Genomic DNA, 13,635 nt, shown 5'->3' on the forward strand with positions numbered 1-13,635 from the left:
GTCTGCTGAGCTGTGTATCTAATCCTCTCCTGTGATACTGTCTGCTGAGCTGTGTATCTAATCCTATCCTGTGTGATACTGTCTGCTGAGCTGTGTATCTAATCCTATCCTGTGTGATACTGTCTGCTGAGCTGTGTATCTAATCCTATCTTGTGTGATACTCCCTGCTGAGCTGTGTATCTAATGCTCTACTGTGTGATACTGTCTGCTGAGCTGTGTATCTAATCCTATCCTGTGTGATACCGTCTGCCGAGCTGTGTATCTAATCCTGTGTGATACTGTCTGCTGAGCTGTGTATCTAATCTTATCCTGTGTGATACTGTCTGCTGAGCTGTGTATCTAATCCTATCCTGTGTGATACTGTCTGCTGAGCTGTGTATCTAATCCTGTGTGATACGGTCTTGGAGAAGCTCACGTATCTCTATTTCAGGGGTGACATCCGTGCCCATAGCGGTTCCTGTAGGTTTTATTCCACCCCCCACCCCCCCACTCCACCCGCCTCTTTTGGGGGTCATGTGACCAGTGTTGGGCGTGGCCTCTATGTTTTGGGGTCCCCTTGCTTGTCAAGATCCTGGGGGGGGGGGGGGGGGGTGTTCCCTGGGACCTGTTAACCCCTGCCATCCCAGGAATGAGGAGAAGATGTTGGATTTGTCAGGTTTCAATGATTTTTCTTTTTTTTTTTTTTTATAAAAACAGAAACAATTTGTACAAATAAAAGTTACAATTAGAAACATGAGAAGAATCGGGGGTTCCCCCATCTGTACCCCAAAATGTGCAAACGCTGCAGCGTCTCCAGATCTGGTCCACAGAACAGGACCCCCTGAGGGACCCCTCAGCCCCCCCGGCCGTCGGTTAGAAGTGCAGGCAGGTAAGCAGACGGGTTAGACTTGTGTGCAGCTTCGGCAGTGATCGGAGGAGCTTCCAGGTCATATCCACACAGTGGTCTTCCCGTCCTTGCTGCTGGTGCTGCCTTTATCTGAGCCGGCTTTGGGCTTTGCTCCTTGCTTTTCATGAGCGGTATTGACCCAGTTCTGCTCCACTACTGTCCCCCCGGACGCTGGGCTGCTGGTCCGGGATGTTTGGCCGTTGACCTGAGAACTGTAGGTTTGGAAGGCGATGTCCAGCTGCTCCTGGGCCACCCTCAGATGTTTATGTAAGGAGGTAAGGTCTGAGGGCGGCTTGTCATTGGGGCTCATACATTGATGCTCCTGGGCCACGTTGGCCAGGTTCTGCTCATGCGCCATCACACTGTTGGGGAGTTTGGTGGACTTGTCCGATTTGACCACCATATTGTATTCCGGGGGACACGTCATGTTCTTTGGGTAGGAGTAGTTGTAGGGCGGTTCTCTGGGGCTGTTATCCCTCCGGCTGCGGATGGCGTCTCTGATGGTGCCGATGCCGAGGTGGAACATCTCACAGATATTGAGCACTAGGCACAGGCAGCTGACCACGTACATGATGAGCAAGAATATGGTCTTCTCCGTGGGTCTGGACACAAAGCAATCTACGGTGTGTGGACATGGCGAGGTGCTGCACTTAAAGAAAGGAAGGACCTGGAAGCCATACAAGAAATACTGTCCGGCCAAGAAGCCAACCTCGAAAACAGCTCTGGAGAGGAGCTGGAAGACATAGATCTTCATCAGGCCTTCCTCCTTTATCCGCCTCCGCCCGTCATGCTGCTTCTTCTCCTTGTCTTTACTCTCCACCTTCTCCGGTTCGGCTGGAGCCTCGTAGATCATAGGCTCCTCTTCTTCATCGCTGGGATCTTCTACGTTCTCACCCGCCCTCCATCTTGAGAAGGATTTCTTCTTGTGGCCATGTTTTCTTCTGTCCTCCTCAGACATCCGGGCGATCCTGTGAATGGCGTAGCCCATATACATGACGGACGGAGCTGAAATCATGATGATCTGAAAGACCCAGAAGCGCACATGCGATAGCGGAGCAAAGGCGTCATAGCAAACGTTATCGCAGCCCGGCTGCTTGGTGTTACACGTGAATTTACTCTGTTCATCGGAGTAGATGGATTCTCCGCCCACTGCGGTCAGGACGATCCGGAAGACGATGAGGACGGTCAGCCATACCTTCCCCACAAAAGTGGAGTGATTGTGAATTTCCTCTAGGAGACGGGTTAGGAAACTCCAGCTCATATTGGGCATAAGGGCTGTTCATTTATCACCTGCAAGAAGCACAAACAATGCACTGAGAGGAGCGCCACATGACATCATCAGCAATCACTAAACGTCATCATCATTAGTGGATGTGATATGGTGGAAAAGAGTCAGTAGACAGGTAAACTGGCATCTGTGAAGTAAGCGTTGGCCAATCTGCTACCAAGGCAAAGGCCATGTTCACACAGCAACTGGGACAGAAACTGCAAGCTGCCACAAAGATCTGTGCTGGGAGGTGTAGTAGGCGTGCAGTGCATGTATAGTGGGCGTGCAGTGCATGTCTAGTGAGCGTGCAGTGCATGTATAGTGGGCGTGCAGAGCATGTATAGTGGGCGTGCAGTGCATGTATAGTGGGCGTGCAGTGCATGTCTAGTGAGCGTGCAGTGCATGTATAGTGGGCGTGCAGTGCATGTATAGTGAGCGTGCAGTGCATGTATAGTGAGCGTGCAGTGCATGTATAGTGAGCGTGCAGAGCATGTATAGTGGACGTGCAGTGCATGTATAGTGAGCGTGCAGTGCATGTATAGTGAGCGTGCAGTGCCTGTATAGTGGGCGTGCAGTGCATGTATAGTGGGCGTGCAGTGCCTGTATAGTGGGCGTGCAGTGCATGTATAGTGGGCGTGCAGTGCCTGTATAGTGGGCGTGCAGTGCCTGTATAGTGGGCGTGCAGTGCCTGTATAGTGGGCGTGCAGTGCATGTATAGTGGGCGTGCAGAGCATGTATAGTGGACGTGCAGTGCATGTATAGTGAGCGTGCAGTGCCTGTATAGTGGGCGCGCAGTGCATGTATAGTGGGCGTGCAGTGCATGTATAGTGGGCGCGCAGTGCATGTATAGTGGGCGTGCAGTGCATGTATAGTGAGCGTGCAGTGCATGTATAGTGAGCGTGCAGTGCCTGTATAGTGGGCGTGCAGTGCCTGTATAGTGGGCGTGCAGTGCCTGTATAGTGGGCGTGCAGAGCATGTATAGTGGACGTGCAGTGCATGTATAGTGGGCGTGCAGTGCCTGTATAGTGGGCGTGCAGTGCCTGTATAGTGGGCGCGCAGTGCATGTATAGTGGGCGTGCAGTGCATGTATAGTGGGCGCGCAGTGCATGTATAGTGGGCGCGCAGTGCATGTATAGAGGGTGCGCATGTATAGTGGGCGCGCAGCGCATGTATAGTGGGCGCGCAGTGCATGTATAGTGGGCGCGCAGTGCATGTATAGTGGGCGCGCAGTGCATGTATAGTGGGCGCGCAGTGCATGTATAGTGGGCGCGCAGTGCATGTATAGTGGGCGCGCAGTGCATGTATAGTGGGCGCGCAGTGCATGTATAGAGGGTGCGCATGTATAGTGGGCGCGCAGCGCATGTATAGTGGGCGCGCAGCGCATGTATAGTGGGCGCGCAGTGCATGTATAGTAGGCGCGCAGTGCATGTATAGTGGGCGCGCAGCGCATGTATAGTGGGCGCGCAGCGCATGTATAGTGGGCGCGCAGTGCATGTATAGTGGGCGCGCAGTGCATGTATAGTGGGCACGCATGTATAGTGGGCGCGCAGTGCATGTATAGTGGGGGGTGCAGTAACTGCAGATCTGGATATGTCTGGAGAATGACATCTTACATCAGCTGAATTATAAGTGCAGCTCTGGATGGAAGCAGGACAGCACATGCAGCTATTGATTTGAATGGACCTAAGACATGATGTATCAGCAGTACAGTGACTGCTGCTCTGGATATGACTAGGGGAAGTATAAAGATATACAAGCAGAAATGTGACTGCAGCTCCGTGTGTAACTAGAGTATTAGGCATAATGTGTCAGCAGAATTGGGACTGCAGCTCTGGATGTGACTGCAGAACAAAACATGATGTAATAAAAGAAGTGCCTGTCTTTGGATGTGACTTGAGGGCAAGCAGTAGCATTGTAAGTGCAGCTCTGGATGTGACTGGAGTATAGGACCAGATGTGACACAGATAATGCTGGATCGGTCCTGTGATTTATCCCTGACCAGTTTCATGTCAGCGCTGGGCGGTTGCGCTGTGACTAGAGGCAGAACGAGGCTTTGATGTGGGAGGATTTCCCCTCCGTGTTTTCCTTGGAAAAGACTCTTCACTGAACGAGGACGTGAAATGTTGGGAATCCTCCAAATTACACGGAATCCAAGCTGGGAGTAACCCCTTCACTGCTGCAGAGCCGAACACTGGGAGCAGCACGGACAGGGAGCCTATATACCCACCATATACAAGGAACGGATACCCCTATATATACAGACCGCCCCGTATACAAGGAACGGATACCCCCTATATACACAGACCGCACCGTATACAAGGAACGGATACCCCCTATATATACAGACCGCACCATATACAAGGAACGGATACCCCTATATACACAGACCGCCCCGTATACAAGGAACGGATACCCCTATATATACAGACCGCCCCGTATACAAGGAACGGATACCCCCTATATACACAGACCGCACCGTATACAAGGAACGGATACCCCCTATATATACAGACCGCACCATATACAAGGAACGGATACCTCCTATATACACAGACCGCCCCGTATACAAGGAACGGATACCCCCTATATACACAGACCGCACCATATACAAGGAACGGATACCTCCTATATACACAGACCGCACCGTATACAAGGAACGGATACCCCCTATATATACAGACCGCCCCGTATACAAGGAACGGATACCCCCTATATACACAGACCGCACCGTATACAAGGAACGGATACCCCCTATATACACAGACCGCACCGTATACAAGGAACGGATACCCCTATATACAGACCGCCCCGTATACAAGGAACGGATACCTCCTATATACACAGACCGCACCGTATACAAGGAATGGATACCCCCTATATACACAGACCGCACCATACAAGGAACGGATACCTCCTATATATACAGACCGCCCCGTATACAAGGAACGGATACCCCCTATATACACAGACCGCACCATATACAAGGAACGGATACCCCCTATATACACAGACCGCACCGTATACAAGGAACGGATACCCCCTATATACACAGACCGCACCATATACAAGGAACGGATACCCCTATATATACAGACCGCCCCGTATACAAGGAACGGATACCCCTATATATACAGACCGCCCCGTATACAAGGAACGGATACCCCTATATATACAGACCGCACTGTATACAAGGAACGGATGCCTCCTATATAAACAGACCGCCGCGTATACAAGGAACGGATACCTCCTATATATACAGACCGCACCGTATACAAGGAACGGATACCCCCTATATATACAGACCGCACCATATACAAGGAACGGATACCCCCTATATACACAGACCGCCCCGTATACAAGGAACGGATACCCCCTATATATACAGACCGCACCGTATACAAGGAACGGATACCTCCTATATATACAGACCGCCCCGTATACAAGGAACGGATACCCCTATATACACAGACCGCCCCGTATACAAGGAACGGATACCTCCTATATACACAGACCGCACCGTATACAAGGAACGGATACCTCCTATATATACAGACCGCCCCGTATACAAGGAACGGATACCCCTATATATACAGACTGCCCCGTATACAAGGAATGGATACCTCCTATATACACAGACCGCACCGTATACAAGGAATGGATGCCTCCTATATATACAGACCGCCCCGTATACAAGGAATGGATGCCTCCTATATATACAGACCGCACCGTATACAAGGAACGGATACCCCTATATACACAGACCGCACCGTATACAAGGAACGGATACCTCCTATATATACAGACCGCCCCGTATACAAGGAACGGATACCCCTATATACACAGACCGCACCGTAAACAAGGAATGGATGCCTCCTATATATACAGACCGCACCGTATACAAGGAACGGATACCTCCTATATACACAGACCGCACCGTATACAAGGAACGGATACCTCCTATATATACAGACCGCCCCGTATACAAGGAACGGATACCTCGTATATATACAGACCGCACCGTATACAAGGAACGGATACCTCCTATATATACAGACCGCACTGTATACAAGGAACGGATACCTCCTATATACACAGACCGCCCCATATACAAGGAACGGATACCTCCTATATACACAGACCGCACCGTATACAAGGAACGGATACCTCCTATATACACAGACCGCCCCCCCCGTATACAAGGAATGGATACCCCCTATACACAGACCGCACCGTATACAAGGAACGGACACCCCCTATATATACAGACCGCGCCGTATACAAGGAACGGATACCCTCTATATACACAGACCGCCCCGTATACAAGGAATGGATACCCCTATATACACAGACCGCCCCGTATACAAGGAACAGATACCCCTATACACACAGACCGCCCCGTATACAAGGAACGGATACCCCCTATATATACAGAACGCACCGTATACAGGGAACGGATACCCCTTATATATACAGACCGCCCCGTATACAAGGAATGGATACCTCCTATATATACAGACCGCCCCGTATACAAGGAACGGATACCTCCTATATATACAGACCGCCCCGTATACAAGGAACGGATACCCCCTATATCTACAGACCGCCCCGTATACAAGGAACGGATACCCCCTATATATACAGACCGCCCCGTATACAAGGAACGGATACCCCTATATATACAGACCGCACCGTATACAAGGAACGGATACCCCTATATATACAGACCGAACCGTATACAAGGAACGGATACCTCCTATATACACAGACCGCCCTGTATACAAGGAACAGATACCCCTATATATACAGACCGCCCCGTATACAAGGAACGGATACCCCTATATATACAGACCGCCCCGTATACAAGGAACGGATACCCCTATATACACAGACCGCCCCGTATACAAGAAACGGATACCCCCTCTATACACAGACCGTCCCGTATACAAGGAACGGATACCCCCTATATATACAGACCGCACCGTATACAAGGAACGGATACCCCTATATACAGAGTGCCCCGTATACAAGGAACGGATACCCCCTATATACACAGACTGCACCGTATACAAGGAACAGATACCCCTATATATACAGACCGCACCGTATACAAGGAACGGATACCCCCTATATATACAGACCGCCCCGTATACAAGGAACGGATACCTCCTATATATACAGACCGCACCGTATACAAGGAACGGATACCCCCTATATACACAGACCGCACCGTATACAAGGAACGGATAACCCTATATATACAGACCGCACCGTATACAAGGAACGGATACCCCCTATATACACAGACCGCACCGTATACAAGGAACGGATACCCCTATATACACAGACCGCACCGTATACAAGGAACGGATACCCCCTATATCTACAGACCGCCCCGTATACAAGGAACGGATACCTCCTATATATACAGACCGCCCCGTATACAAGGAACATATCCCCTCTCTCCTTACAGTGTGTCAGTGTAGGGGACCCGGAGAGGGTTCATGGACGCCTCCCGTCTTATAGGGTCTCTGGAGGGCGATCAGCCGCTGCCCTGTGACCCCGAGGTTCCTCTTTACATGAAAACGTTTCCTTTACTGGAGATGATGACATAATGACCGGGCGCTAACGAGGACGGAGGTCACCGGGGTCAGCGCTGGGGGCAACCTGCATAAGGCACTGAGCTGAGCTGTGTATCTAATCCTGTACCGTGTGATACTGTCTGCTGAGCTGTGTATCTAATCCTATCCTGTGTGATACTGTCTGCTGAGCTGTGTATCTAATCCTGTACCGTGTGATACTGTCTGCTGAGCTGTGTATCTAATCCTACCCTGTGTGATACTGTCTGCTGAGCTGTGTATCTAATCCTATCCCGTGTGATACTGTCTGCTGAGCTGTGTATCTAATCCTATCCTGTGTGATACTGTCTGCTGAGCTGTGTATCTAATCCTATCCTGTGTGATACTGCCTGCTGAGCTGTGTATCTAATCCTACCATGTGTGATACAGTCTGCTGAGCTGTGTATCTAATCCTATCCTGTGTGATACTGTCTGCTGAGCTGTGTATCTAATCCTATCCTGTGTGATACAGTCTGCTGAGCTGTGTATCTAATCCTTTCCTGTGTGATACAGTCTGCTGAGCTGTGTATCTAATCCTATCCTGTGTGATACTGTCTGCTGAGCTGTGTATCTAATGCTCTACTGTGTGATACTGCCTGCTGAGCTGTGTATCTAATCCTATCCTGTGTGATACTGCCTGCTGAGCTGTGTATCTAATCCTATCCTGTGTGATACTGTCTGCTGAGCTGTGTATCTAATCCTATCCTGTGTGATACTGTCTGCTGAGCTGTGTATCTAATCCTATCCTGTGTGATACTGTCTGCTGAGCTGTGTATCTAATCCTATCCTGTGTGATACAGTCTGCTGAGCTGTGTATCTAATCCTATCCTGTGTGATACAGTCTGCTGAGCTGTGTATCTAATCCTCTCCTGTGTGATACAGTATACCCTGGAGTCCATCTCCTCTCCGTCCTCCCGCTCTCAGTGCTGACCATGTATCTAACCTTCCAGCCGTAGCTCAGCAGTGTAGCTGACATGGTGTCAGGGGTTAGATACACTGCGGTCACCTCCATGTTGCCCCTCCCCCACGCAGTGTCACATTGTGTCCTCTGGTGATAATGAGATACAATGTATTTCCCGGTACAACTCCTCCTGTCACTGCATCTACCAGGGAAAGGTCCCCTCAACTGTGGATGTCACTGTTATGGGGGGCACTGTGGAGGTCACTGTTATGGGGGGGCTGTGGATGTCACTGTTATGGGGGGCACTGTGGAGGTCACTGTTATGGGGGATCTGTGGAGGTCACTGTTATGGGGGATCTGTGGAGGTCACTGTTATGGGGGCGCTGTGGATGTCACTGTAATGGGGGCACTGTGGATGTCACTGTTATGGGGGCGCTGTGGAGGTCACTGTTATGGGGGCGCTGTGGAGGTCACTGTTATGGGGGCGCTGTGATGGTCACTGTTATGGGGGCACTGTGGAGGTCACTGTTATGGGGGCACTGTGGAGGTCACTGTTACGGGGGCACTGTGGAGGTCACTGTTATGGGGGCACTGTGGAGGTTACTGTTATGGGGGCACTGTGGATGTCACTGTTATGGGGCGCTGTGGAGGTCACTGTTATGGGGGATCTGTGGAGGTCACTGTTATGGGGGCACTGTGGATGTCACTGTTATGGGGTCACTGTGGATGTCACTGTTATGGGGGCGCTGTGGAGGTCACTGTTATGGAGGCACTGTGGATGTCACTGTTATGGGGGATATGTGGATGTCACTGTTATGGGGGCGCTGTGGATGTCACTGTTATGGGGGCACTGTGGATGTCACTGTTATGGGGGCACTGTGGATGTCACTGTTATGGGGCGCTGTGGATGACACTGTTATGGGGGGCACTGTGGATGTCACTGTTATGGGGGCACTGTGGATGTCACTGTTATGGGGGCACTGTGGAGGTCACTGTTATGGGGGCACTGTGGATGTCACTGTTATGGGGGCACTGTGGATGTCACTGTTATGGGGGCACTGTGGATGTCACTGTTATGGGGGCGCTGTGGATGTCACTGTTATGGGGGCGCTGTGGATGTCACTGTTATGGGGGGCACTGTGGATGTCACTGTTATGGGGGCACTGTGGATGTCACTGTTATGGGGGCACTGTGGAGGTCACTGTTATGGGGGCACTGTGGATGTCACTGTTATGGGGGCACTGTGGATGTCACTGTTATGGGGGCACTGTGGATGTCACTGTTATGGGGGCGCTGTGGATGTCACTGTTATGGGGGCGCTGTGGATGTCACTGTTATGGGGGCGCTGTGGATGTCACTGTTATGGGGGCGCTGTGGATGGTAGATGATGGTGGTTGTGACATCTATACGTTACAGAATTTGTGCTCTTCTTTGTGATATGTCCAGGGTTAACCCCCTGTAGACCTGAGCCGTCTGGGCCCCTCTGTCTTCCATTAAGGGCAGCCCACTGTACGTTGCGAGAGTCGCTCGCACTGTAAACACGTCTCTGCCGGTCCGGACACTTCACCTCCACGTTATCTGCTGTGGCTTCACTGTCTGACTCGTCCACATTTGTCTTTCTAAGTACAGATTCTTGGAGCTTCTGATGTCCGCCGACCTCCACTCCGCTCCCCGCCGACCTCTACTTTGCCGACCCCCACTCTGCACCCCGACGACCTCCACTCCGCTCCCCGCCGACATCCACTTCGCCGACCCCCACTCTGCACCCCGACGACCTCCACTCCGCGCCCCGCCGACATCCACTTCGCCGACCCCCACTCTGCACCCCGACGACCTCCACTCCGCGCCCCGCCGACCTCCACTCCGCCGAGCCCCACTCTGCACCCTGCCGACCCCCACTCTGCACCCTGCCGACCCCCACTCTGCACCCCGCGACCTCCACTCCGCGCCACCGCCGACCTCCACTCCGCGCCCCGCCGACCTCCACTCCGCCGACCCCCACTCTGCACCCTGCCGACCCCCACTCTGCACCCCGCCGACCTCCACTCCGCGCCCCGCCGACCTCGACTCCGCCGACCCCCACTCTGCACCCCGCCGACCTCCACTCCGCTCCCCGCCGACCTCCACTTCGCCGACCCCCACTCTGCACCCCGCCGACCTCCACTCCGCGCCCCGCCGACCTCGACTCCGCCGACCCCCACTCTGCACCCCGCCGACCTCCACTCCGCTCCCCGCCGACCTCCACTCCGCCGACCCCCACTCTGCACCCCGCCGACCTCCACTCCGCGCCCCGCCGACCTCCACTCCGCCGACCCCCACTCTGCACCCCGCCGACCTCCACCCTGCCGACCCCCACTCTGCACCCCGCCGACCTCCACTCCGCGCCCCGCCGACCTCCACTCCGCCGACCCACACTCTGCACCCCGCCGACCTCCACTCTGCCGACCCACACTCTGCCGACCTCCACTTCACACCCCGCCGACCTCCACTCCGCCGACCCACACTCTGCGCACCGCCGAACTCCACTCCGCACCCCGCTGACCTCCACTCCGCCGACCCACACTCCGCGCACCGCCGACCTCCACTCCGCCAACCCACACTCTGCCGACCTCCACTTCCCTGTTCTCGACAAGCTGGAGTCCCGACCCCGTCCACCCCAGGAGAAGCCGATCACTCACCTCTCCAAACACCGTCATGAAAAATCTCCGTCCAGAGATCCACGGAAATCGGAACTAGGGGTAGAAGAGCAGGAGGGAAGCCAGAGGAGCAGCGAGCGCTCCACATCCTGCCTGTCGCCCCTCTCCATACATCCTGCCCCTCTGCATTCCTCCTGTGCTGCCTCTATACAGTGAGATCCTGTGGAGCCCGACCAGGAGCCATCCCTGCACCCACAGGCCCGGCTGACGACGGGAAGCAGAGGCAGCGGGTCCTGGGACCGTCTCTGGAATCCCTCCTTCCTTCCTCCTTCTGCTTCCCCCTGAGAGTAAACAAACGATGGGAGCGCAGGGAGCAGCTAATAAGAACCATGCGCAGGAAGGGCGCGCGCTCCACGTGTCAGGCGCAACTCTGTGCCACAGAAGAGAGGGAAGAGGTCCGGATTTATCTGCGTCCCCTCAGCGGATTGTTAATAATTATGTCTGCGGCGCCATCACCTCCTGCAGGACAAACCCGCCCTCATCTCCAGATGTTCTCTTGCCCAGTATTTTTGGGGTTGCCCACAGAGCGGGACGCCCTGGGACATATTTATCACTGTGAGGCCCTGTTCACACCTGCCCCACTGACGTGCGGCAGGATGAGGTTCTGTCATGGTGTCCACTGTTACAGGGGCGGCCACGGAATCAAGTGTGAACGGAGACATGAATCTGCTGGTCCTGGGGCAGTGATGTCATCATGTACCACAGGTCCCTATGACGTCATCGCCTCCCTATGTGTGACTATGACGTCTGCACAGGTAGAGGCGGACAATTTGGCCGCGGTCACCAGAGACCGCGCTCCATCTGCCGGAAGGCTCCTCATTTTCGGCACTGCAGTAATTCTGGTTCCCACGCATTTTAAGACCAATCCGAGAGGTAAACACAAATAGATGACCCCCCCCCCATAGTCACCGGACCCAGGAGAGAAGACCCCTCCAGATCTCCACCGCTATAGACATTTATAAGCCACCAGTGAAGAAGGGACCTAACGGTGACCGAGGATGATGAGAGTCGCTGACCTGGAGTGACCCAGACCTTGTCCCACTGCTGGGAATCTGGGGGAAGTTCTGAGAAGAGACAGAATGTGAGGAGAACCACGGAAACGTACAACATGAGCCTGCGGGGGTCCGAGGTCCAGAAGAACCCCCCGAACAGTGCTCCTGGCTACAGACGATCAGTGTGATGTGCGAAGGATGAAACGCATGAGCCGGACGCCTGACATCACCAGAACGTGGGACAGAACATTCTGCGTCACCCGCTCTACGTCATACACCCAGCGGACCGCCCGTGACATCACCAGAACGTGGGACAGAACATTCTGCGTCACCCGCTCTACGTCATACACCCAGCGGACCGCCCGTGACATCACCAGAACGTGGGACAGAACATTCTGCGTCACCCGCTCTACGTCATAGCGGACCACCCGTGACATCACCAGTACGTGGGACAGAACATTCAGCGTCACCCGCTCTACGTCATACACCCAGCGGACCGCCCGTGACATCACCAGAACGTGGGACAGAACATTCTGCGTCACCCGCTCTACGTCATCCACCCAGCGGACCGCCCGTGACATCACCAGAACGTGGGACAGAACATTCTGCGTCACCCGCTCTACGTCATCCACCCAGCGGACCGCCCGTGACATCACCAGAACGTGGGACAGAACATTCTGCGTCACCCGCTCTACGTCATACACCCAGCGGACCGCCCGTGACATCACCAGAACGTGGGACAGAACATTCAGCGTCACCCGCTCTACGTCATCCACCCAGCGGACCGCCCGTGACATCACTAGAACGTGGGACAGAACATTCAGCGTCACCCGCTCTACGTCATCCACCCAGCGGACCGCCCGCGACATCACCAGAACGTAGGACAGAACATTCTGCGTCACCCGCTCTACGTCATAGCGGACCGCCCGTGACATCACCAGAACGTGGGACAGAACATTCAGCGTCACCCGCTCTACGTCATCCACCCAGCGGACCGCCCGCGACATCACCAGAACGTAGGACAGAACATTCTGCGTCACCCGCTCTACGTCATAGCGGACCGCCCGTGACATCACCAGAACGTGGGACAGAACATTCTGCGTCACCCGCTCTACGTCATACACCCAGCGGACCGCCCGTGACATCACCAGAACGTGGGACAGAACATTCAGCGTCACCCGCTCTACGTCATACACCCAGCGGACCGCCCGCGACATCACCAGAACGTGGGACAGAACATTCTGCGTCACCCGCTCTACGTCATCCACCCAGCGGACA

At 53.8% G+C, this 13,635-nt stretch overlaps 1 protein-coding gene across 2 annotated transcripts in view; it reads right to left on the minus strand.

The window, feature by feature from the left end:
• Window positions 1-668: 668 nt before the first annotated feature.
• Window positions 669-13,635, minus strand: part of GJC2 (gap junction protein gamma 2) — a 76,942-nt gene continuing 63,975 nt past the window's right edge. The window contains exons 1-2 of one of the 2 annotated variants that reach the window (XM_040431738.1): window positions 11,348-11,797; window positions 669-2,176 (exon numbers count right to left, since the gene is read on the minus strand). In XM_040431738.1, coding sequence (XP_040287672.1) covers window positions 927-2,156 — 1,230 coding nt within the window. In that variant the 5' untranslated portion in view covers window positions 2,157-2,176; window positions 11,348-11,797 and the 3' untranslated portion in view covers window positions 669-926. Of the gene's footprint in view, window positions 2,177-11,347; window positions 11,798-13,635 lie in introns of those variants that run through there. The other variant, XM_040431739.1, reaches the window with a different exon arrangement.

The sequence above is a fragment of the Bufo bufo genome, chromosome 5 (assembly GCF_905171765.1).
Source record: "Bufo bufo chromosome 5, aBufBuf1.1, whole genome shotgun sequence".
NCBI lineage: Eukaryota > Metazoa > Chordata > Amphibia > Anura > Bufonidae > Bufo > Bufo bufo.